General features: G+C 46.3%; 1 protein-coding gene across 7 annotated transcripts in view; it reads left to right on the plus strand.

Annotated features, from left to right (window-relative positions):
* Nucleotides 1–26361, plus strand: part of LOC119962736 (tropomyosin alpha-4 chain-like) — a 156679-nt gene that overhangs the window by 28642 nt on the left and 101676 nt on the right. The window contains exon 1 of one of the 7 annotated variants that reach the window (XM_038790741.1): nucleotides 24884–25436. The exons of 3 other annotated variants lie outside the window; for them this stretch is intronic. In XM_038790741.1, the coding sequence (XP_038646669.1) occupies nucleotides 25299–25436 (138 nt within the window). In that variant the 5' untranslated portion in view covers nucleotides 24884–25298. Of the gene's footprint in view, nucleotides 1–24883; nucleotides 25437–26361 lie in introns of those variants that run through there. 3 more of the 7 variants (XM_038790739.1, XM_038790738.1, XM_038790737.1) reach the window with 3 other exon arrangements.

The raw sequence follows: 26361 nt of genomic DNA on the forward strand, positions 1-26361 counted from the left end.
AGGAAACCGGAGCACCCGGAGGAAACCCACGCACACACGGGGAGGACGTGCAGACTCCACACAGACAGTGACCCAGCCAGGAATCGAACCTGGGACCCTGGAGCTGTGAAGCATTTATGCTAACCATCATGCTACCGTGCTTATGTCAACATTGGGAGAGCTGACCCACAGAATAGTGAAGCAACAGCTTTACATAGTCGTTGACATAATCATAGGGGATGCAGTGGGTTAGTAATCCAGAGACCCAGGGCAATGCTCTGAGAACCTAGGTTCAAATCCCACCATGGCAGATGTTGAAATTTGAATTACGAGCCAAATGTTGACCATGAAATCATTGTTGATTATGGTAAAATTAGGGCAACACGGTAGCATAGTGGTTAGCACTGTGGCTTCACAGTGCCAGAGTCCCAGGTTCGATTCCAGCTTGGGTCACTGTCTGTGCGGAGTCTGCACATCCTCCCTGTGTGTGCGTGGGTTTCCTCCGGGTGCTCCGGTTTCCTCCCACAGTCCAAAGATGTGCAGGTTAGGTGGATTGGCCATGATAAATTGCCCGTAGTGTCCAAAATTGCCCTTAGTGTTGGGTGGGGTTACTGGGTTATTGGGATAAGGGGAGGTGTTCACCTTGGGTAGGGTGCTCTTTCCAAGAGCCGGTGCAGAGTCGATGGGCCGAATGGCCTCCTTCTGCACTGTAAATTCTATGAAATTCTATGAATATGGGGTTGATGTTACAATCAGATCAACAGTGATCGTATTGAATGGCGGAGCAGGCTTAAAGGGCCGAGTGGCCTACTCCTACTGGTTCATGTTTGTAGTTATGAAAATGTGTGCTCCAGAACTAATTAATTAATCAGATCTAGGCAAATAAAATTACGATTATATAAAGACGGATAGTAACAATAAAGTGCCCCTTTTTTACTAAATTAAGATAGGAGACATATGGATAATAAGAGTTAAGCAAAAGAAAAGTTAACCTGTCTGTAATAAGTGGCATTGGCACAAAAGAAGTGAAATGATTGGTGAGTAGCTGGTGAGTGCTTCTGTACATTTTTAAAGTTAATTTCTCTTAATTTATGGAATAGTCTAAAGGATAGAAGCATGGTAGGGCACCCAATCTTGTGGAATGTGCATGTATAGGAAGTGTTGTCAGCTGGAGGTGCTGGAGCTGTCCATGCCTACAAGTAGTAAGACCCATCACCATTCAAGCCTGGGCTGAAAGCTGCAAGTAACGTTCATGTCACACAAGTGTTAAGCAATGACCATCACCAATAAGAGTGTCTAACCATCTCCCCTTGACATTCAATGGCAGTGCCATTGTCAAATTCCATTCCATCAACATCTCGGAGTCATTATTGATCAGAAACTTAACTGGATGGCAGCACGGTAGCACAAGTGGTTAGTACTGTGGCTTCACAGCGCCAGGGTCCCGGGTTCGATTCCCCGCTGGTTCACTGTCTGTGTGGAGTCTGTACGTTCTCCCCGTGTCTGTGTGGGTTTCCTCCGGGTGCTCTGGTTTCCTCCCACAGTCCAAAGATGTGCAGGTTAGGTGGATTGGCCATGCTAAATTGCCCTAAGTGTCCAAAAAGGTTACGAGGGGTTATTGGGTTCCGGGGATAGGGTGGAAGTGAGGGCTTAAGTGGGTCAGTGCAGACTCGATGGGCCAAATGGCCTCCTTCTGCACTGTATGTTCTATGTTCTATGTTTTGGATCAGTTATTCAAATGCTGTGGCTATAAGAGCAGATCAGAGGCTGAGTAACTCACTGGTTCCCCAAAGCCTGCCCATCACCTACAAGACAAAAGTCAGGAGTTTGATAAAAATACTCTCTATTTGCCTGAATGACTCCAGCTCTAACACCACTCAAGACTCTCAATATCATCCAGGACAAAGCAGCACACTTGATTGGCACCCCACCTTAAGCATTCACGTTCTCCACCAATGATACACAGTGGGCTATGCGCACCATCGACAATTTGCACTGTAGCAATTCATTTCGATAGCATCTTCCAAACCTGGGTCCTCCACCACCTGGACGGACAAGGGCAGCAGATGCAATCGAACATCGTTACCTAGAGGCAGCAACATAAGTTAAGCTGGTTAAAAATATTCATCCTTTCAGAAAGAGAAAGGAGATCTCAGAAATCCCCTTAAAACTGTCCTGGCATTATAAGGGTTAACCATGACATGGTGTAATTGACCCTGCAATTTGTTCCAGTTTCTGTTTTACTTTTTCAGCCTAATGTAGGGGTTAATGCTGAGGTCAAGAATTCCTCAGTGAAGGCAGTTTTTTTATGCCTTTTTAAGCAAAGAAGGGAGCACATCTAACCACATTACGAAATACTAAGAAGTGTGTTCGCCTGAGTAAACTGCAGCATACTTTCCATACTTTTCCTTTTATGGTAAAATGATGTCAAGCAGTAATAAGGAGTGCTCCACGCCCCAGCAGCTGTATGGACTGCCTATTGGAAATGAAGTCAGTATTAACAAATCCAGACATGCCAGCACTATTACCAAATTGAGGACACAGTTACCATTAAGAAATTGACCAATATTAACAAACCCAGGCATATTCAGTGCTTGCAAGTCCACCGTATCTAACACTCTCTTGCTACACATATATTTAGATGCCGCAAGTATGTACATTGTTCTTAGGTAATCAAAAACTAATATTACACTAACCTGTTTGCTCTTTAAAGGTTATGTAATAGTAATTTGATATATAAAGGATGATTTCACCACAAGGAAGTCCTACTTTCTACCGCCACCCCGCCCCAGACATCTTCTTTTGCTCAGCAGCGCAAACTTGCACAGTTCAGTACACAACTGGCTTAGCCATCCATTATCAGATCTCGCTCACCTGTATCAAGGTCTACCAGGGATCAGTTTAGTGAGCTTTTGATGTTCTGCCTCATATTAAATTATATCCTTCCTTAAATATGGAGACCAAAGCTGCACAGTACTCTAGGTGATGTCTTTCCAAAACCTAGTGCAATTGTAGCAACACTTCCTTACTCTTGTACTATGATCCCCTTGCAATAAGGGCCAACACGTCATTTGCCTTCCTAATTGCTTGCTGTACCTACAGTCTAACTTTCTGAGTTCCTTGTATGAGCACATCAAAGTATTTTTTAACATCAACGTTTATAATTTCATCTCTTTTTTAAAAACAATAAGCTTTTCTATTCTAATGACCAAAGTAAATAAGGCCACTTTATACTTCATCTTTTTTGCCCACTCACTTAACCTGCTTATTTATCTTTGCAGCTCCTCTGTGTCGTCCTCACAGCTTACATGTCCACTGAGCTTTGTATTGTCAGCAACCTTAGATACATTGCTTTCCATGTAAGTCTGTCATTAATGTAGATTGTAAATAGCTGAGGCCCTAGCACTAATCATTATGGCACTCCATTAGTCACAGCCTGAAAATTTGAGAATGCCACATTTGTGCCTACTCTTTGCTTCCAGTCAGCTACCCTATCCTTTATCCATGTTAATATATTAACATGAGCCCTTATCTTGCTTATTAACCTTTTGTGTGGCACCTTATTGAATGTCTTTTGGAAATCCAGATCAACTCATATATTGTCCCTTTGTTTTTTCCAGTTCTTTTTTCTGCTGACATTAATTTCCTTTATTTCCATGTGGCACAGTGGTTAGCACTGCTGCCTCACAGCGCCGAGGACCCAGGTTTGATCCTGGCCCCGGGTCACTGTCCATGTGGAGTTTACACATTCACCCAGTGTTTGCGTGGGTCTCGCTCCCACAACCCAAAGCTGTGCAGAGTAGGTAGATTGGCCACGCTAAATTGCCCCTTAATTGGAATGAAAAGAATTGGGTACTCCAAATTTATATTTGAACAAAATTTCCTTTATTTCGCCATTTTCTTTGGCAGCTAGGTTAGCCTCTATTTCAGGTATGTTCATGACTGTCTATTACTGTAAGATCAGCCTAGAGAGCAAAGATAATCCCTGGCATCATTTCCGCACTATAAACAGTGTCTTAAATCCACCACGGTCAACTCTAATGCCAAATGAAGGGTGTTTATGGATTTTTTTGGTTACAAGAGTAGAGACCATCTCTTTAGCTGACCATGCTGCTTGCTGACTTCCAGATCCACCAAGTCAAACTTCATCCCATGTTCTCCCCTTTTCTTCTTCTTAGCCCTTAACCTTTTCCCCTAGTGTCTTCCACATTTAACATATATGTCATGGACAGAGTTTGTGTTTTCTTTTACTGCTCATAATCAATGTGTTTTTACATAAGAGGTGAATGTTTTCTTACCCTCAGAGTGAATGTCCCAATTTAATAATTCCAGCAGCAAGCTTTTTGTGAGTTTAAAAATAAAGGTTATTTATTGTCACACACATACCCTGAATTCATTGTTTCACAATATTTCACTCACTCATCTCAGACACAAAAAGATTAGATACAGTTGAAGGTAATATGCTGTTACAGCTTATAATTATCTTCACCTCTTTTGTGACAAGTGTCGTTGATGCTTTAAAATTGTGAAGTTCTTGTAAAGCAAGGGATTGCAACAGACAGTGATGGTTCTTGTATTCAAATTTTGAGGAGTTTTGCTCTTAGGTGAACTTTATCCAGAACAAATTGACCAAAATCTTCTCTCGGGTCAGATCTCCCACACTCAGAGTATTGTTGTATATTGCCGTAGCTGCTTGGGCACTTGCAGCCAGTTCAGTGGCATTTGGTGAAAGTCTGTTTCTGCAAGCAGCTTCTTGTTGTTTAAAAGCAGACTGCAAAAAGGGTTACTAATTATGTGACTTCCACAAGTTCAAAATCCCTTTTGCAAACAAGAGGGTTGTGTTTATGTTTTTTCCAATGAAGGGGCAATTTAGCGTGGCCAATCCACCTAGCCTGCACATCTTTGGGTTGTGGGGATGAAACCCACGCAAACATAGGGAGAATGTGCAAACTCCACAGGAGGAATGACCCAGAGCCGGCATCAAACCTGGGACCTCGGCGCCGTGAGGTAGCAGTGCTAGCCACTGTGTCACCGTGCTGCCTCGGTTGTGTTTATGTTGATTCCAATCAGCCTGAGTTGTTTGACATCTTGAGGTTCACACAGTCTAGTCTAGATCAGGGAACTATCATAATACAATGGAAGGTTGACAGGATCCAATCACATCTGTCTTACCCACATTGAGTTTCAATGTTCCCATTTGTCCAGAGTGAAACAGAGAGTCAAGTCAGCTGGAATGCTGTAGTTCTTTTGCATTGATACACCTTTATCAAAGGAATGTGTAAATTATTTGGATTACTATGAATGTCCATTTTTAATTAGGTATTCACTTCAGATTAGGACTGGCTGAAGCTCAAAATGGTAAAGGTCACATGACTTGCAGTGGCCATTTTAATAGTCTGTGTATGTCTAGTTTTGAAAGTATTGACTGGAAATTCATAATAAACTGAAACATGACATATGCCTTCTCCACATTCATAGGGTCTGCTTGATCCTATTCCCGTTAAATGACTAACCACCCAGCATCCCTTTCTTGTCTGTACGCTAGCTGACATTGTAAATGGTTGCCTGAGCGATATACTGATCCAATCTGGATCAGTAATGTTCTTTAATGAAGTAAATCTTCCATCCTTATTTAGTCTGGCCGACATGTCCAGCAATGTAGTTGACTCTTGACTGCTCCTCTGGAATGGCCTGGCAAGTCACTCAATTCAAGTAAAACTAGTGATGAGCAACAAATGCTGGCCTTGCCAGTGACACCCTTGTCCCATGAAAGAATAAATAAAAAAAATATCAGGGGAAATGCTGGCAGGGTTGCATTTATTCCCCATATCAGGTTACCCTGAGGGACAACTGCTGATGTCCTTGTGGTGATAATACTCCCAAAATGACATTATGTATGGAATTCTAGGATATATCCTAAGCAGTAATGAAGGAACTACAAAAGAAAGGATTTCAGCTTAATCACCTGTCTGCCTGGGGATGAAATTGTCATACAGGGTGCTGACGTGGGGTCCATGTGGATTTTCACTGTATACAACCCTACAAACTCTGGCACAAAAATTAATTCAGTGCAAAGTTTAAAGACATTGTTGGTGGTTTTCCAAATACTGAGCAGTCAAAGTGCACCCATAATTGGTGTAGTGGTTCGTCTAATGTGTGTAAGGCAGATGAACCTGTTCTGGCCTGGATATACAAAATCTACGATTTTGTGAAACAGAATAAACCCTTCAAGATTGTCCAAGATTGCTTACATAGACATATATCCACTAACATGTATAAACAGATGAATACCATCAGACAATTACATTCAACAGGCACTTAATGTCAGACTGGCAGTTCTTGCAGATAACACACAGCTGTATCCACAGAATCTTCTGTACCTATTGCAAATAAGTAAAACAAGTTTGAGTAGAAGAATTAATACACACCATCAATTGAAGTAAATGGCAGCCTGAAACACAGCTTGCTATAAAAATCCTCTGCTCCAGTTTTGAGACTCAAAAATGTTTCTATTTTTCCACAGTTCCATATAAGGAATGCACTCATTGTGGTCTAAAGAGTGACTGGGTGACCTTTTCCCAGGCTCTTTCTTGAACCACGAGGTTTCTGACCCTGACCCACAGATAGCAAACTGTCTAATTTTTGCTTTTCCTGTGGGATTGTCCACGCAATCTCCATTTTATCATAGATTTAAACTTCCATTTTAAATTATTGCTGTTGCCACAATATACCCAAAGGAAAATGCTAATTGAATCTGACCACAGGAGCTACTTTTATTTTGTTTTAAATTCCTTTTAGCTTTCTTGTCAATTTGCATTTGAGGATGCTGAGGGAAGTAAAGGTAAATGTTTCATGGGAATAGAGGGATACGGACCCCGGAAGTGTCGAAGACTTTAGTTTAGATGGGCAGCAATGTCGGTGCAGGCTTGGAGGACTGTAGGGCCTGTTCCTGTGCTGTACTTTCCTTTGTTCTTTGGGTGCTAAGCATCAACTTCCAATACTTCTTGATTATTGCTATGACACTGGAGGACCCTTATTCAAAAAATGGGAGAAGGATAATACAGTTTAATAAGTTTAATGTTGGTGGCGGGGAAGCTTTTGGAAACAATAATCTTGGAAAATATTAACAGTCACTTGGATGAGCATGGATTTCTGAATGATACCCAGCATTGATTTGTTCAAGGAAAATCATGTTTGACTAACTTGTTTGATGAAGGAAGAAATGAAAGGAGTACAGTCGATATTTATATGAACTTTCATATGTATCATGAGGGGCTTGTTGGCAAAATTGAAACCCATGCTATAAAAGGAGCAGTGGCAGCATGGATACAAAATTAGCTCAGGAATAGAAAAAGGCAGAGTTGTGGTGAATAGCTGTTTCATGGACTATAGGGAAATATGATGTGGAGATGCTGCCGTTGAACGGGGGTGAGCATAGTAAGAAGTCTTACCACACCAAGTCCCAGGGTTCCAGAAACATATATATAGACAAAATATATATTGACTTTGTCTATATATATGTTTCTGGAACCCACCTCTTCATTCACCTGAGGAAGGAGCAGTGCTCCGAAAGTTAGTGATTCAAAATAAACATGTTGGACTTTAACCTGGTGTTGTAAGACTTCTTACTGTAGAGAAGTTTTCAGTGGAGTTGTCTAAAGTTCAGAACTAAGACCACTGCTGTTTTTGATATACATCAATGTCTTAAACTTTGGAGAATTGGGAATAATTTTGAAATTCACCAGGGGGAAATTACAGAACCTTCACAGCAAAGAAGGAGGCCATTTTGTCTATTATGTCTGCACCAGCTCACTGAATGAGCAATTCATTTAGTACCATTCACCCACCTTTTTCTGCATAACCCTGCACACTATTCCTTTTCAGATAACAGTCTAATTCCCTTTTGAATGTCTAGATTAAATCTAGCTTCACCACACCCTCAGGCAGTGCATTCCAGAACTTAACCACTCGATGTGAGTTTTTTCCCATATCACTTTTCCTTTATTGCCAATTGCTTTCAATATGTGCCTTCTCATTCTTTTTTTCATAAATTTAGAGTACCCAATTCATTTTTTCCAATTCAGGGGCAATTTAGAGTGGCCAATCCACCTACCCTGCACATCTTTGGGTTGTGGGGGTGAAACCCACGCAAACACTGGGAGAATGTGCAAACTCTACCGGACAGTGACCCAGAGCCGGGATCGAACCTGGGACCTCGGCGCCATGAGGCAGCAGGGCTAACCCACTGTGCCACCGTGCTGCCCGCCTTCTCATTCTTGACCCTTTCATGAGTGCCAGCAGTTTCTCCCTATCTACTCTATGCAGATCCCTCATGATTCTGAATACTTCTATCAAATCTCCTCTTGGCCTTCTTTTATCTAAGGAAAACAATCCCAACTTCTCCAGACTTCATAGTTGAAGTCCCTCATCCCGGGAACCATTCTCATGATCTTTTCTGTGCTTTCTCCAATGCCTTCACATCTTTCCTAAAGTTCAGCACCCAGAACTAGACGCAGTACTCTAGCTGACGCCAAACTAATGTTGCATACAAGTTCAACATAACCTTCTTGTTCTATGCCTCTATTAATACAGCCTAGGATACAGTATGCTTTATCAACTGCTCCCTCAATCTGTCCTGCCACTTGTGCCCATATACTTCCAGGCTGGTTTGTTCCTGAAACCCTTTTGGAGTTGTATCCATTCTTTTATATTGGACGCAATTCAATCAAAATATTGCAGAGTCCGGTTTTGGGCACATTTGGTGGGGTGTGAGAAAGACCTTGCTATTCAACGGCACTTTGATGTTTTTTGCCCTCGGCGAGGAATGCCCTGTCGATGCTGTACTTTAGCCATTTCCTATTCACTGATCAGGGCGCCATTTTTAAAGGCAGCCCTGATCTTTTGATCCCCCTCAGCAACCCCACCAGAGCCTCTGGACCCCTCTCCCCACTTCACCCAACTTACCTGTTCTGGGGTCCTTGAGCCCCTCCTCACGCCACCTCTTATGGGTAAGGCACCCCCAGGCCTGGCATCCACCATGGGTACCATGGAACATGGCACTGCCAGCCTGGCATCCTGGCAGTGCCCCTTCCAATCTGGTAGTGCCACCTGGACACCCTGACAGTGTCATGCTGGGGTGACAGTGCCAAGGTGCCAGGTTGGCATTGCCAAGGTGGGTGCCATCAGGAGTGCCAGGGTACCACCCTACCCAATGCCCAACCATCCGGGGTCTCTAATGGCCTGGGTGACCACCTCCCCAGCGGTGCTTCCACCCTCTTTTTTCAAATGTGTGTAATTTGGATTGAGAAGATTGGTCCATATTTCTGTGGACCAATACTAAACTGTGCTCTGGAGCGGTGTCCTAGGCGAACACATATTTAAATTAGCCTCATGGCTTGTTTAAATATGCATATCTGGATCTTACTCAGTAAGAGCAAGATCCAGATCATGATGTCTCACGAGGGTCGGTTGAATCTCGCGCGACGTCTCAAAGTGTTGCGAATCTCACGAGATTCAATGGCCTTGTCATGACACCAGGTTGGGTGCGTCGAGGCCAGCAAATCACGTCTATTGTCCCTCCATGTTCCTCCTATCAAATTAGATCACTTCACATTTCTTTGCATTGAACTTCATTTGCCACTTGTCCACCACCAAATTGGCTGTGCCCTTTATGAAGTTCTGTGTTATCCTCCTCACTGTTCACAATGCTTCCAAGTTTTTGTATCATCGGTAAACTTTGAAATTGAGCAAACTGAAAATTGTAAAATTGCTGCAGTTTTAAAAAAAAAAATTTTCGACGACAGCACGGTGGCGCAGTGGGTTAGCTCTGCGGCCTCACGGTACCGAGGTCCCAGGTTCGATCCTGGCTCTGGGTCACTGCCCTTGTGGAGTTCGCACATTCTCCCCGTGTTTGCATGGGTTTCGCCCCCATAACCCAAAAATGTGCAGGGTAGGTGGATTGGCCACGCTAAATGACCCCTTAATTGGAAAAAATGAATTGGGTACTCTAAATTTAAAAAACAAAATAAATGTTTTTTTCCCCAGTTAAGGGCAATTTAGCGTAGCCAAGCCACCTGCCCTGCACATCTTTGGGTTTTGGGGGCGAGACCCAAGCAGACAAGGGGAGAATGTGAAAACTCCACATGGAAAGTGACCCGGGGCTGGGATGGAACCCGAGGCCTCGGGGCCCTGAGGCACGAAATCGATGCAGTTGAGGTCTAGATTAAAGTAATTTTAGTTGATGTGAAGCAAAACCATGCTACCACAGGCTTGCCTAGTCAACTACAAACTAACCCCTTCTGGCATTCCTGTCTGCTCCATATCTATCTGTGGTGAATGTAATATATGTTAATATATATGTTAATTCACACTGTTGTAAGCGTAGTAGCGCTGTCCTACCACTAGGGGGAGTAGCGCTGGGAGCACCTAGGAACTTGTACTGGGCTCCACCCTTGGTTCCGCCCACGACTCCTCCCCCTAGTGCAGCTGTATAACTACCCGTGTACAGAGTCAGCCTGGGTCACTACGAGTTCATCGACAGGTAACAGGCTGGCTCTGAAGTAAGTCGATTAAAGCCTAGATTCACATCGGCAACACGTGTCTGGTGAATTGATGGTTCCATCACTATCCTAACCCTTTTATATTTCAACCCACTTGATGTTCACTTCAAGTCACTTCCTGTCCTCTCATTGCCAGCCTCAAATCCTTTCTCCCTGTTTCTACCTCTTAAAATGCTCTCCGTCTGATAGGAGGATGAGTATTCTGAAATCATGAAAAATAGTGCAAATAACTGCTTCACATCTCTTACGAAATAAAGGGATCATCGGAAGTGGTGGCTATGAGGACAGAAAGGCTTTGACAAAGAATCATCCAGACTCAAAACACCTTTCTCTCCTCACAGATGCTCTCAGACCTGCTGAGATTGTCCACTTTTTCCTGTTTTTGTTTCAAATTCCAGCATCGGGAGTAATTTGCTTTTATATTGTTGTGAGAGGCTGGAGTAGCTGTTAATTTAACTAGAATTATGAATTTTTGTGTAGGTTTACTTTCAAGAAGGAAATTTACTACAAATGTTGAAGCAACAAGCTAAGATATCATTAAATTCAGTGATTCATCATCTATAAACATGAGTCATTTCCTCTTACATGTGTGCCAGGATTCAATTTGTTGATAAGCTTCCCAGCATAGAGTATCACTGTATGATATAGCTTCAAAATCTCTCTGCTGTTCAACTGATCATTTTATTGATTATTATTCTTGCACACAACGTGCTCTGAAGCATAATAGAACTGGTAGGAACATTTAACCTGCTCTCTCTCTTGCTCAGGATAGCACTAATCCAATATAAGATACAATGGTATCCGTTTATCTAAATTGATCACAGCATTTGTCAATAGGCTGTTTAATGGATGTGCATAAATTCACTTTTCAGCAAGATCCTTGGGATCTGGTCTGGATTTGGAAGCCTTCCAGACCCAGAGACAGTGGATGGCTGCCGAAAATAAGGTTAGCAGAGGGAGGGACTGGAACTTCCCTCCTCTTGCTACTCGACATGAAAGTCTAGAACCGGATTTAGCTGACGTAGTTTACGGATTCAGAAGCGTGTATTCCAAAATGTCTTCATGTTGCTAGATAAACAGCTCAAGAAGAAAAGATGCAGTTCCACAGGGTAGCTGAATGAAGTACTGTCCCAGGATAAATAACTAGCCATACTAGAATCTGAAGTTTAAATCCTGCCTATCTTAACCCAGTTAAACCGGTCTGGAATTTCCATTGTTTTCAGTGGCATGCTAGAAATGTCAGTAATGTTGAGTTATGATTAATTCCCAATGGCTTGGCCAATGTTTGAATTAGTTGAAGCTGCTGAGAAAAAGTGAACCAGTTTATACCTCAGACCATTTTAAAAAGTCCACATGCAGCTGCTGAATCTGCTCTAATGCCAATTAAGGGAATATTTCTCCTTTTTTCCCAGTTTATTCATGGGATTCCAATGTGGTAGGCAACAACCTTTATTGCCCATCTCTAATTACCCTTGGAAAGGTGGAGGTGAGCCAACTGCTGCAGATAGTGTTGGTGGTACACCTTACAAGTGGAAGTGGAGATTTCAAAAGGAAATTGGATGGTTGAGGGAAATAAAATTGCGGACCTATGTGGATAGAGCAGGGGAATGGGACTGACTGGATGCTCTACAGAGTCAACATGGACTTGATGGGTTGAATGGTCTCCCTCTGTGCTGTAATGATGCTCTTCTGAATAGAGTTCCAGGAGTGTAACCCAGTGATAATGCAAAAATGGCGATATGTCAGGATGGGATGTGACTTGGTGGGAAAGCACAGATGGCCAAGGGTTACTGCCCTTGTCTTCCTGGGTGGTAGAGGTTGTGAGTTTAGGAGGCCATAACCACTGGGTGCCACCGTGTGTTGGTGGCGCAGGGAGTGAATGTTTAAGATGGTGAATGTAGTGCTGATCAAGTGGGTGGCGTTGACCTGGATAGCGTGGAGTTCCTTGATTGTTTCTGAAGCTGTGCCCCCATCCCCAATCAGGCAAATAGGACATATTCTGTCATACTCTTGACTTGAGCCTTACAGACCAAAAGCTTTTGGGAAATCAGGGGGTGGGTTCCTTGCGACAGAATTCCCAGTTTCTGGGAATTGTAGTCACATGGCTTGTCCAGTTCAGTTTCTGGTCAATGGTGGCTCCCAGAATATTGTGGATTGTGGGGGGGGGGGTTCAGTGATGGGAATACTGTTGGATGTCAAGAGGAGATGGTTCGACTGGCTCCTGCTGGAGATGGTCATTGCCCGGCATTTGTGTGGTGTGAATGTTACTTGCCATTTGTCAGCTAAGACAAATATTGTCCAGGTCTTGCTGCGTTTGAATATGGACTGCTTCAGTATCTAAGGAGTCATGGATGGTGCTGAAGATTGTGCAATCATCTGCAAACTTCTGACCTTCTGATGGAGGAAAGGTCATTGATGAAGCATGTTGAAGATGGCTGGGCTCAGGATACTATCCTGAGGAACTCCTGCAGCGATGTCCTGGTGCGGAGATAATAGGGCTCCAATAACCACATCCATTTATCTTTTTGCGAGGTATGATTCTAGCCATTGATTCCTATTGACATAATTTCTTTTCAAAAATATACTTTATTCATAATATCTCTGAAAGGAACATTGCAAAAACATTTCAAATTGTTACAACAGTAACAATCATATTCATATTTTGTCCAGAGGTCAAGATGCACTCTGAGGTGCTTCAATTCAGTAATGAGAACTTTAAAAAAAATATATATTTTTAATTTAGAGTACCCAATTATTTTTTCCAATTAAGGGGCAATTTAGCGTGGCCAATTCACCTAACCTGCATATCTTTGGGTTGTGGGGGCGAAACCCACGCAGACACGGGGAGAATGTGCAAACTCCACACGGACAGTGACCCAGGGCCGGGATTCAAACCCGGGTCCTCAGCGCTGTAGGCAGCAATGCTAACCACTGTGCCACCGTGCTGCCCCTTAGTAATGAGAACTTTATATACATTTTAATATTTTCATTAGAGAGTAGAATTCTTTTCAAACTATATACGCAGTCACATTGGACTCTGTGGTGCTTCAGTACAGTAACATATGTTTAGGATTAAACACACAGTCCAAGGGGTTTTACACATTTACCAGCCCACAGTGTATATTAGATGAAAGGCTTTACACAATGGCCTTTCCCCGTTGCATCTTGGTGGTGGCTGCCCCAAGCTTTAATGTATCCCACAGCACATAGTCCTGGACCTTGGAAAGTGCCAGTTTGCAACACTCGGCTGAGGGCAATTCTTTACACTGGAAGATCAACAGGTTTCAGGCAGACCAAAGAGTGACTTTCACCGAGTTGATGACCCTCCAGCAGCAGTTGATGTTTGTCTCAGTGTGCGCCCCTGGGTACCACCCATAGAGAACAGAGTCTTGCGGCACCGAGCTTCTCAGGATGAACCTTGACCAAATACCACAACATCTCTCCAGACGTTCTTTGCAAAGGCACATTCCACAAAGAAGTGTGTGACCATTTGTTGAGTTTGCACATTTTCCCCCTGTCTGAGTGGGTTTCCTCCAGGTGCTCTGGTTTCCTCCCACGGTCCGAAGATATGAAGGCGAGGTGGATTGGCCTTGCAATTTAGCCCCTAGTTACAGGCATAGGGAAGGGTAGTGGGCCGAGGTAGGGAGCTCTTTCCAAGGGTCGATGAAGACTTTATGGGCTGAATGGCCTCCTTCTGCACTGTAGGAATTCTATGATTCTTCTTTTATAATAAAAAATTTAGAGTACCCAATCCATTTTTCCAATTAAGGGGCAATTTAGCATCGTCAATCCACCTAGCCTGCACATCTTTGGGTTGTTGGGGTGAAATCCACGCAAACACGGGGAGGATGTGCAAACTCCACACGGACAGTGACCCAGAGCCAGGATCGAACCTGGGACCTTGGTGCCATGAGGCAGCAGGGCTAACCCACTGAGCCACCGTGCTGCCCAAGAGAAGGGAGGCTTCCTTCGAGCCGGAATTGAACCAACGACCGAAGGATGTCAGTTTTAATTATCTACAGTCCTCCTCTGTATCAGCTGAGCTATCGAAGGAGAGGCCTTCTATGATTCTTCTTCACAGATTTTTCCATGAGGGGCAGGTGATATGGCACGTCCAACTACTTGGAGTGTTCCGCGGCAACATGGCCAGAGCCCTCCTTTGCAACACTGGGGACAGGTGGGACCTCAGTACATAGAGACATTTGGGGCTGTATTCTCCCCCCCCCACGCCGGGTGGGAGAATCGCCGGGGCGCCGTACGAGTCGCGCCACACTGCCTCGACACCCACGCGCGATTCTCCCACCCCCTCGAAACCAGCGACGCGAGAATCGGACCGGGCCGCTCGGAGAATCACCCCAAACGGCGAGCGGCGATTCTCTGGCCCGGATGGGCCGAGCGGCCGGTGAAAAAAATGACAGTTCTGCCGGCGCTGTTCACCCTTGGTCACTGCCGGCGGGAACTATGCGGGAACGCTGGGGGGGGGGGGGGGCTCCTTCACCGGGGAGGGGCCTCCGATGGGGTCTGGCCCACGATCGGGACCCACCGATCGTCGGGCCGGCCTCTCCCCCCCCGGGCCCCCAGAACCCTGGTGCCATGTTGGTGAGGGGGCCAGAATAGGTCGTGCCCGGGGCCTGGTCACACTGTCGTGAAATGCGACAGCGTTCACGACGGCGCGGGCACTTAGTCCCGGGAGCGGGTGTTTGCATACCAGGGATCTATGCTCAGCTTGATGCAGTAGGATTAAGGCGACATTGGGTATGTTTCTCCCTCCCTTATCTGGAGATTTGTGCATGGTTTCCCTTCAGACACGATCAATTTTGGATCTCAAGATGAACTTGAAGATGGCTTGGGTGACTGCTGTGAGGCAGGATCAGGGTATGGGCCAGACCTGCACCATGTACAGTTGAGAGTACCTCACACCCGATGACCAGGCTTTTGCCTGCACAGTAGCCTCACGGTAGCATGGTGGTTAGCATCAATGCTTCACAGCTCCAGGGTCCCAGGTTCGATTCCCGGCTGGGTCACTGTCTGTGTGGAGTCTGCACGTCCTCCCCGTGTGTGCGTGGGTTTCCTCCGGGTGCTCCGGTTTCCTCCCACAGTCCAAAGATGTGCAGGTTAGGTGGATTGGCCATGCTAAATTGCCCGTAGTGTAAGGTTAATGGGGGGATTGTTGGGTTACGGGTATGTGGGTTTAAGTAGGGTGATCATTGCTCGGCACAACATCGAGGGCCGAAGGGCCTGTTCTGTGCTGTACTGTTCTATGTTCTAGAGTGGAAGCGTTGCTCCTATAGCCTACTTTCTGCTTTACCTTGACAATATGCTCCTCCCAGTTTTTGGCAGATGCCCAGGAGCTCTGAACCATATCCATAGAACCTTTAGGTAATCTGACCTAATGATGAAGCGGACAAAAGATTGGTTAACCCAGTTCACAAAGAACATAGCTTCGCACTTTCCACGGTTTACCTTGGCTCCAGAGGCCAGTACGAGCTGGTCGCAGACCTTTTTTAGCAGGGGATCCTTGATGAGAGTAGCAGCATACATTAGAATGCCAGTGAGCTGTTTCATAGACATAGGAAGAACATTAAATCTGTGATTCAGCAAGTTACTCAGGTATTCCATGGAGGGAATTGTCAGTTAAAGACAAGCAGGTATTTTCCCTGGGTTGGGCAGTTTAAAGGTTATTCAGCCTAAACTGATTGTGAACATCTCCAAGTGACTAGCGAGTGTTCAAATGCAAAGCAAACTAAAATAGGGGGATAAAATAGAAATGAGAAAAAAATCTGCAATAAGCCACCTATTTCTCCAATGAAATTGTTTGGTGCTGCTCTGGGCTCTCCGGGAGCATAAAAATAGGACTAGGCCATTTAGCCCCTCAAGCCTGTTCCACTATTCAATAAAACCATGGGTGATCTGTGACCTAACTCCTTGGTTCGGCTTGAAAATTCAATCAAATCACCATTAACCTTGTAAATTCCAGGAGAACCATCCCTAGTTTCTGTAATCTTTCCTCGTAATTTGACCCTTGAAGTCCATGCATCACTCTGGTAAATCTATGCTGCACCTCCTTCTAAGCCAACAAACCCTAACTAAGATGTACTGTCCAAACTTCTTACAGTATTCCAGATTGCACATTCTCCCTGTGTCTGCATGGGTTTTCTCCGGGTGCTCCGGTTTCCTTCCACAGTCCAAAAATGTGCAGGTTAGGTGGATTGACCATACTACATTTGTCCTTACTATCCAACGGTGTGCAGGTTAAGTGGGATTACAGGGCAAGGAAGTGGGCATAGGTAGAGTGCTCTCAGTGTGGATTTGGTGGGCCAAATGGCCTCCTTTTGCAATGTAGGAATTCTGGGCACGATTCTCCGACCCCCCCTCTCCGGTCGAGCGGCGATTCTCCGGCCCGTATGGGCCGAGCAGCCTGCCTAATCCGACCGGTCTACGCCGGCGCCAACCACACCTGGTCGCTGCCGGCATGAACAGCGTGCGACCGCTGCGTGTGGGGCCTGTGGGGGGCGGAGGGAGAATCGAGCACCAGTGGGGTGCTTAGGAGGGGTCTGGCCCGCGATCGGTGCCCACCGATCGTCGGGCCAGCGTCTCTGAAAGTCGCACTCTTTTCCCTCTGCCGCCCCGCAAGATCAATCCTCCATGCGGGGCAGCGAAGGGGAACACGGCAACCGTGCATGCGCGGGTTGGCACCGGCCAATCTGCGCATGCGCGGGTGACATCATTTAGGCGCCGCCGGCCGTGTCATTCAGGCGGCGCCACTTTGACGCAAGCGTCAAGGCCCGGCGCGCGAGATTGACGCGCCGCCGCTCCTAGCCCCCTGGGGGTCGGAGAATAGGGGGCGAGGAGCGGCCTCCGACGCCGGAGTGAAACACTCCGGTTTTCACTCCGGCGTCGGCACTTTGTCTCCCTTTGGGAGAATCGCGCCCTCTATGTTCTATGGTGTCTACCCAGGGTTCTATATAGCTGAAACTTGATTTCTACTCCCTAGATTCTGGTCTCTGGATATAAAAGCCAGCATTCCATTAACGGTTTTGATTATTTTCTGTTTGTGACATTTTCTTTATCTATGTACCTGGATCTCTGTTTCTAGTATTCCCCCGTGCTGTTCTAACCTTTTAGACCCAAAGTGGATGACTTTACATTTGCCTGCAATGAAATCCATTTGCTAAAGCATTTCTCCATTTACTTAATCTATCAATATCTCTTAGCAACTTGATGTTTCCCTCTACACTGCTTACAATATTGCCATTTTTGTGTCATCAGCAAATATAAATGTGGCTTTCTTTTGAATCAGTCGTTGGTGAATGCGGTGAATAGTTGAGGTCCCAACACGGGTCCTTGCAGAACAACATAATTCAATACGTATTGCTTTGGAATTTCCAGCCTGCAACCTTCTTCCTCCAGTGTAAATACCAACACAAAGCAATTACTCAGCATGTGTGCCATTTCTATATTTTCATTGATAATGTCACCATGTTTAAAAGGTCACAATGTTCTTGACCACCCTTGTTTTCCTAACAAAATTGCAAAAATACATTTTATTGATTTTGATAACCCTTTCGAGTTTCTTTTCATAATTCCATTTTGTAGCTGCTAGTATCTGTTTTGTCACTCGTTGCTATTCTTTGTATGTTTCCTGTTTGCCTGGGTCTGTGCTTTCTTTTGAATTTTTCTCTGCAAGAAAGCTGCTAATGTACATGGAACTATACCAGAATATGAGTCTATGACTCTTCTTCCTCCTATTGAATTTCCTGCCAATACAAGTTTTGCTACAATTACAACCACATTTCGCATATACAGCTTGCCTTTAATGTAAAGATATGTCCCAAAATAATTCACAAATAGGTGTACGAACCAGCTACCTATCTTGGAAGGAGGAACTGAAAGCTTTATCATGGAGATGGGTTTTGAGGAGATTTTTAAAAGTGAGGAGATAAACAAGGAGGCCGAGATTTACAGAAGAAATACTGAAGGGGGGGGGGGGGGGGGGGTGACACGGTGGCACAGTGGTTAGCACTGCTGCCTACGGTGCTGAGGACCCGGGTTCGATCCTGGCCCCAGGTCACTGTCTGTGTGGAGTTTGCACATTCTCCCTGTGTCTGCTTGGGTTTCACCCAAAGATGTGCAGGGTAGGTGGATTGGCCACGCTAAATTGCCCCTTAAATGGAAAAGATTATTGTGTACTCAAAATTTTAAAACGAAAAAGAAAAGAAGTACTGAAGAAGAAAACTGAGCAACTGAAAGTTCTAAGTCAGTAAAGTGATGGAAAGTGTTGTTAACAGTGCTATCAAGCGGCACTTACACAATAACCTGCTCACTGACACCGTTTAGGCTCCAACTGAGTCACTCAGCTCCTGACCTCATTGCAGCCTTAGTCCAAATTTGGGGCAAAAGAGATGAATGCCAGAGTTGTTATTTTTAATATAAATTTAGAGTACCCAATTTATTTTTTTCCAATTAAGTGGCAATTTAGCATGGACAATCCACCTACCCTGCACATCTTTGTGTTGTGGAGACGAAACCCACGCAAACACGGGGAGAATGTGTACACTCACACAGACAGTGACGGGGTCAGAGCCAGCACCGGGATCGAACCTGGGACCTCGGTGCCATGAAGCCGCAGTGCTAACCCACTGCACCACCGTGCTGCCCTCTGAATGCCAAAGTTGAGGTGAGAGTGACTGCCCTTGACATCAAGGCAGCTTTTGACCAAGTTTGTTATCAAGGGGCCCAAGCAAAATTGGAGTCAATGGGAACCAGGAAGAAAACATTCTGTTGGCTGGAGTCATACCTGGCACAAGTGAAGATGGTTCTGGTGGTTGGAGGTCAATCATCCCAGTTCCAGGACACCACTGCAGGAGTTTCTCAGGTAGTGTCCTCGGCCCAATCATCTTTAGCTGCTTCATCAATTACCTTCCCTTCAACATAAGGTCAAAAGTGGGGATGTTCACTGATGATGACCCTTCCACACCCAGAGAGAAACCCCCCCCACTACCCTTCCACACCGAGAGAGAACCCCCTCCCACTGCCCTTCCACACCCAGAGAGAGATTGCCCCCCCTACCCTTCCACACCCAGAGAGAGATTGCCCCCCCCACTACCCTTCCACACCCAGAGAGAGAACCCCCCCCTACCCTTCCACACCCAGAGAGAGATTGCCCCCCCCCACTACCCTTCCACACCCAGAGAGAGAACCCCCCCCCACTACCCTTCCACACCCAGAGAGAGATTGCCCCCCCCCCACTACCCTTCCACACCCAGAGAGAGAACCCCCCCCCCACTACCCTTCCACACCCAGAGAGAGAACCCCCCCCGAAAGTTCAGCACCATTCGGGACTCCTCAAATAATGAAGCAGTTCATGTTCAAATGCAGCAAGACCTGGACAATATCAGGCTTGGCTGACCAGTTGCAGGTAACATTCGCACCACACAGGTGGCAGGCAATAAACATCCAACAAGAGAGAATTTAATCATCGGTCTGTTGGCATTCAATAGCATTACCATCGCTAAGTCATCCATTTTCAACGTGCTGTGGGGTTGGCAATGACCAAAAACTGAACTGGACTAACCATGCAAATAACGTGGCTACAAAAGCAGGTCAGAGACTCTGAATCCTGCAGTGATTAATTCACCTCCTGACTCTCCAAATCCTGCCCACCGTCTACAGATCAGGAGTGTGAGAGAATACTCTGCACTTGCCTGGATGAGTGCAGCTCCATCTACATTCAAGGGGTGGCACAGTGGTTAGCACTGCTGCCTCACAGTGCCAGGTTCAATTCCAGTCTTGGCTGACTATGTGGAGTTTGTACATTCTTCCCGGTTTCCTCTGGGTTTTCTGGTTTTCTCCCATAATCTAAAGATGTGCAGGTTAGATTGGTCATGCTAAATTGCCCCTTAGTATCCAAAGATATGCAGGTTATGTGGGGTTGCAGGAGAAAGGGACTAGGTAGGGTGCTCTTTCAGAGTGTCAGTGCAGACCCAAAGGGCTGAATGGCCTCCTTCTGCACTGTAGGGATTCTATGGATTCTAAGTAGCTTGACACCATCAGGACCACATCCAAACATTCACTCCCTCAACCACTGATGCACAGTAATAGGAGTAATAGAGGTGTGTACCATCCAAGGAATTTACCAAGGCCCTTTAGGTTGTACCTTCTAAACCCATAACCACTACCGTCCAGATGATAAGGGCAACCACTCACCATCCTGACTTGGAAATATAGCACCATTTCTTCAGTGTTGCTGGGTCCAAATCCTGGAACTTGCACCCTAACAGAATTATGGGTGTACCTACAACACATGGACAGCAGCAGTTCACCACCTGGAACTTGCACCCTAACAGCACTATGGGTGTACCTACAACACTTGGACAGCAGCGGTTCACCACCACCTTCAAGGGCAATTAGAGGTGGGCAATAATGCTGACCTAGCCAGTGACGCCCATATCCCATGAATAAATAATTTTTAAAAACAGTGTTGGGAGTGGCCTGCACCCAATGTGCAACCTGGCAGATTTGACCCTCTGGTTTGCTGGCCAGTGAAAAGGGGGAGAGAATGTATCTCCTTTCCAGGTCCCCAGTGCCAATCAGAGGCCCCTCTCCAATTTTCTCTCCTGATGTCCACCCTCTCCCATGCCCTGTCCACAATGTCCCCCATTGGCCTCACCAGGGCCTGACAGCTCAGCCCCAGCGTGGTACTGGAGTTATTGGACGTTCAGTATATCGATTAATGCATCTTCGATGTCCTATCTGCAGAATTGGCAGTGCCCACCTCTCCTGGTGGCATTGTAGCTGCTGATTGGCCAGCATCTCTAGAGGCAGAGCTTTCTCCTGGAACGGGTGGCACAAACCACACTTCATAATAACTAAAGGCCATAAAATTAAAGTGGGCAAGCCAGCCCGCTGGAGGTGGGCCCCTCCGCTGACATTTACCCTGGGGTGTGGAGAATCCATCCTCACCATATAATCCAACCCATTGATTTTAAAACATCCACCCACTTTTACAATTCTCTCTATGGCTCATTTGATCCCATCACTTCAAGGTAATGTCGTAGTTATCCTAACAGACTAGCAAAGCTATGCATGAGTTTAATTTTTACTAAATATTAATCTGAATTCAATAAATCTCATCATTTGTGGGTGATTGGATGGCCTTTGGAGTGGTCTAGCAAGTCACGTAATTGGAAAAACAGTGCAATTACAGAAAAAAAGCCCACCACCACCTTCTTGGGGTAATTACAGATAAACAACAACTTGCATTGATGTAGTGCCTTTAAGTAGATAAAAGATCCTGAGGTACTTCACAGAGGCACAGCTAAAAATAAAAATGACTTTGCCAGTGGTTCCTATGCTGTGAACAATAACCTTTCCCTGGTGGTTGCAGCTTGTGCTCTCTGTGTCCTCCCTATCCCATCTTTTGCCGTTGTTGTTCTGTGGACTGTCCATGTCCAACTTCATAAGCCTCCTCAAAAGCTATTTTTTTGATCACACATTTATCTAATTGCCTCTGTCTCTGCACGATCAGATCATTTGTTTGAAATCCAGCTCTGGATGAGTCATTTGTTTCCTCTAGCTAAACATTGGGAAAGCCAAAACTATTGTCTTAGGCTCCGCCCCAATCTTTGTATCCTTAATGTCTTTGGCTGAACCAGATTGTTTGCAACTTCAACACATTTAGACCTGAAGTAGAACTTCTGACCTCATATCCTCTGCACATTTTCATCAATGTTATAACCACTCCCACTCTGTTTATCCGAAGGCACATTAAAGGTGCTAGACTACAACCACTTACATTTCTATAGAACTTCTAACTTAATAAAACATCCCAGGGCACTTCACAGGAGCATTATAAAACAAAATATGACACCGACCACATAAAGAGATATTAGATCAGATGACCCAAAGTTTGGCCAAGGAGGTAGTTTTTTTTTTTTAAATTTAGATTACCCAATTATTTTTTCCAATTAAGGGGCAATTTAGCGTGGCCAATCCACCTACTCTGCACATTTTTGGGCTGTGGGGGCGAAACCCACGCAGACACGGGGAGAATGTGCAAACTCCACACGGACAGTGACCCAGAGCCGGGATCGAACCTGGGACCTCAGCGCCGTGAGGCGGTTGTGCTAACCACTAGGCCACCGTGCTGCCCCGGAGGTAGTTTTTAAGGAATGTCTTTTTTTAAAAATCCTTATTAGTGTCACAAGCATGCTTACATTAACTTTATTTTATTTTTTTTTCCCATAAATTTAGAGTATCAAATTATGGTTTTTCCAATTTGGGGCAATTTAGTGTGGCCAATCCACCTAACCTGCACATCTTTGGGTTGTGGGGGTGAGACCCACGCAGACACGGGAAGAATACGCAAACTCCACACGGGCGGGGATTCGAACCCGGGTCCTCTGCACCGTAGGCATCAATACTCGCTACTGTGCCACGTGCCGCCCTTTTAAGGAATGTCTTAAAAGGAAAGTGAGATGGACAGGTGTAGGAAAGATATTCCAGAGCTTTAGGCCGAGGCAACTGAAGGTATGGCCACCAATGGTGAAGCAAACAAAATCTGGGATGCTCAAGAGGCCAGAATTGGAGGGTGCAGATATCTTTGTGGAATGTAGCACTGGAAGTGACTACAATGATAAGGAGGGCAATACCATTGAGGGATTTGAAAACAAGGATGACATTTTTTAAATCAAGGCACTGCTTGACTGAGATCCAATGCAGATGAGAAAGCACAAGGGGTGATGATCGAACATGACTTTGTGCAAGTTGAGACATGGGAAACTGAGTTTTCGATGATCTCAAATTTACAAAGGGTAAAATGTGGGAGGCCAGCTTAGTGTATGTTAAAACAGTCAAGTCTTGAGGTAACAAAGACATGAAGAGGGTTTCAGCAGCAGATTAACTGAAACAGGGGTGAAGTTGTGCAATTTTACAGAGGAGGAAATAGGCAGTCTTAGCAATGGTGCGTATGTGAGTTCCATAGCTAATCTGAGGGTCATATGTGGTACTAAATTACGAACAATCTGGTTTATTAATAGACTGTTGCCAGGTGAGGAATGGAGTTGGTAGCTAAAAAATAGAAATTGGAGTGGGGACCACAAAAGATGGTTTCAATCATCCCAATACTTTAATTGGAAGAAATTTCTGCTCATCCAGCACTGGATATCCACTAAGCATTCTGAATGTTATAAATATAAATTTATATATATATATCTTCACTTGGAAATATATCACCATTCCTTCACTGTTAGGTTATTCAAACTTGCCCCTTGCCTGAGGTGTGGTGATCCTCAGGTTAAATCACCACCAGTCAGCTCTCCCCCTCAAAAGGAAAGCACCCTATGGTCACGTGGGACCATGGTGACTTTACCTTATCTTACCTTACTGGGTACAATCACGGAATTCCCTCACTAACAGCACTGTGGGTGCACCTACACCAGATGGGTTGGCAGCGATTCAAGAAGGCAGCTCACTTTCATCCTCTCAAGCATTAGCAATGGGTAATAAATGTGGCACCCACATCCTGTCAATAGATAAGCAAATAAATTGAAAGATAAATCATGAAGTACAGCTCCATGTTTGTCTTTTGCCATCTCACCCAGTTGTTGGCCTGGCTAACTGAAGAGGGTATCACAGTCAAGCCTGATCCACAACCACCCTCACAACATTCCTGCAGGAGTCTCTGAATAATGTTCAGCAACAAGACTTTCTTCTATGCCTCCTAGCCTGGAGCAGAACCAAAGGTCAGTCCACAACACAGGCCAAGAATAGACATTCATGTGTTGTTTGATAATATCATTACCAAATTTACTCACTGAGGGAGGAGACGTTAGCAAATCATTTCCCAATGTATCAATAAAGAAGGCAAACTAAGAAGAAGATGATTTAAACCATTTTCTTTAATTTTAGAATTTTGATGGCTGTTTTTAGCCCCTCGTTCAAAAAAAGACTAAATAAGGAGAAACTGGTGGGTGGGTTGATGGCCATGGGACATAGATTTAAGCTAATTGGCAAAGGAACTAGAGATAAACAGGATGATATTGTTCTGATCTGAAATCTACTGCCAGAAAACACAGTGGTCAGTTTTTTTAGGTGGCGGAAGCAGCGAATGGCACGTTGTGAAAAAGTGATATATGACTGAAATAAAAGAATTACAGGGTTCCTATTAAGGGGTGCGGGGCTAATTGGACGGCTCTTTAATTCACCCTGGATGAGTGGCCCGTCTTCCAAAAGAGCATTCCTAGCTGATACACATTCCGCATGGGAAAATGAATGGAAACTGAATAAAAACGAGCCGGGGGTTTGTGGAGTGGTTGGACAGAGGAAGGTATAGGAAAGCTCATTTCCTCTCGTCCTTGTGCAGTCGGGGAGGCTGTTGCACACCTCCTCGGAATGAGCTCATTGATGTAGAGCCATTGCTGCCTCCACTTCCTCCTCTTTCTGGGGAGCTGGAAAGAGTGGCAGGATCAGACTGTGTAAGCAGCGGCCGCTCTTTCAGTCCCTCCTCTCTGCCTAGTTAAGAGTGCGCAGGAATTTCCGGCGGTTCACGCCCTTGCAGGGATAGATAGAGTGCGGAAATTTGCTGATTTTCTTACCTGGCAGCCCAGCCTCCCCGCCCCAGGTTGCTCAGCCACCGGATCGACGCGAGCTGCTTCCCTCCCTCGCTGCAAATCTGTTTGCATCGCGACGTGTGTGCCGAGTCTCTCCCCTTTTTTCCCTTTTGTTCCTGTCGAGGAGGAGAAGCAGCAGAGGGAAAGAATCATGTCTGGTTCCAACTCGGCGACGATTGACACGGTCAAGAGAAAAATCCAGTTCCTGCAGCAGCAGGCGGATGAAGCGGAGGAGAAGGCTGAACAGCTACAGCGGGAGCTGGACAGCGAGCGGCAGGCCAGGGAAAGAGTGAGCAACTCAATTCATCCTGGGTGTGGAGAGGGGGTGTGGAAGGGGGGGAGGGGGGGGGGGGCTCTCTATCCGGGTGTGGAAGGGTGGGGGGGGGGGCTCTCTATCCGGGTGTGGAAGGGTGGGGGGGGGGGGCTCTCTATCCGGGGGTGGAAGGGTGGGGGGGGGGCTCTCTATCCGGGTGTGGAAGGGGGGGGGGGGGCTCTCTATCCGGGTGTGGAAGGGGGGGGGGCTCTCTATCCGGGTGTGGAAGGGTGGGGGGGGGGGCTCTCTATCCGGGTGTGGAAGGGTAGGGGGGGGGGGCTCTCTATCCGGGTGTGGAAGGGTGGGGGGGGGGGCTCTCTATCCGGGTGTGGAAGGGTGGGGGGGGGGGCTCTCTATCCGGGTGTGGAAGGGTAGGGGGGGGGGGCTCTCTATCCGGGTGTGGAAGGGTAGGGGGGGGGCTCTCTATCCGGGTGTGGAAGGGTAGGGTGGGGGCTCTCTATCCGGGTGTGGAAGGGTAGGGGGGGCTCTCTATCCGGATGTGGAAAGGTAGGGGGGCTGTCTCCGGGTGTGGAAGGGTAGGGGGGGGGGGTGTGGGGGTGGTGGGGGGGGGGTGTGGGGGTGGGGGGGGGGGGTGTGGGTGGGGGGGGGGTGTGGGTGGGGGGGGGGGTGTGTGGGTGGGGGGGGGGGGTGTGGGTGGGGGGGGGGTGTGTGGAAGTGTGGGTGGGGGGGGGTGTGTGGAAGGGTGGGTGGGTTGGGGGGGGGGGTGTGTGGGGGGGTGGGTGGGGGGGGGGGTGTGTGTGGAAGGGTGGAGGGGGGGGTGTGGAAGGGTGGAGGGGGGGTGTGGACGGGTGGAGGAGGGGTGTGGAAGGGTGGGGGGGGGGTGTGGAAGGGTAGGGGGGGCTGTCTCTGGGTGTGGAAGGGTGGGGGGGCTCTCTTTCTG

This window comes from Scyliorhinus canicula, chromosome 3, assembly GCF_902713615.1.
Source record: "Scyliorhinus canicula chromosome 3, sScyCan1.1, whole genome shotgun sequence".
Classification (NCBI taxonomy): Eukaryota; Metazoa; Chordata; class Chondrichthyes; order Carcharhiniformes; family Scyliorhinidae; genus Scyliorhinus; species Scyliorhinus canicula.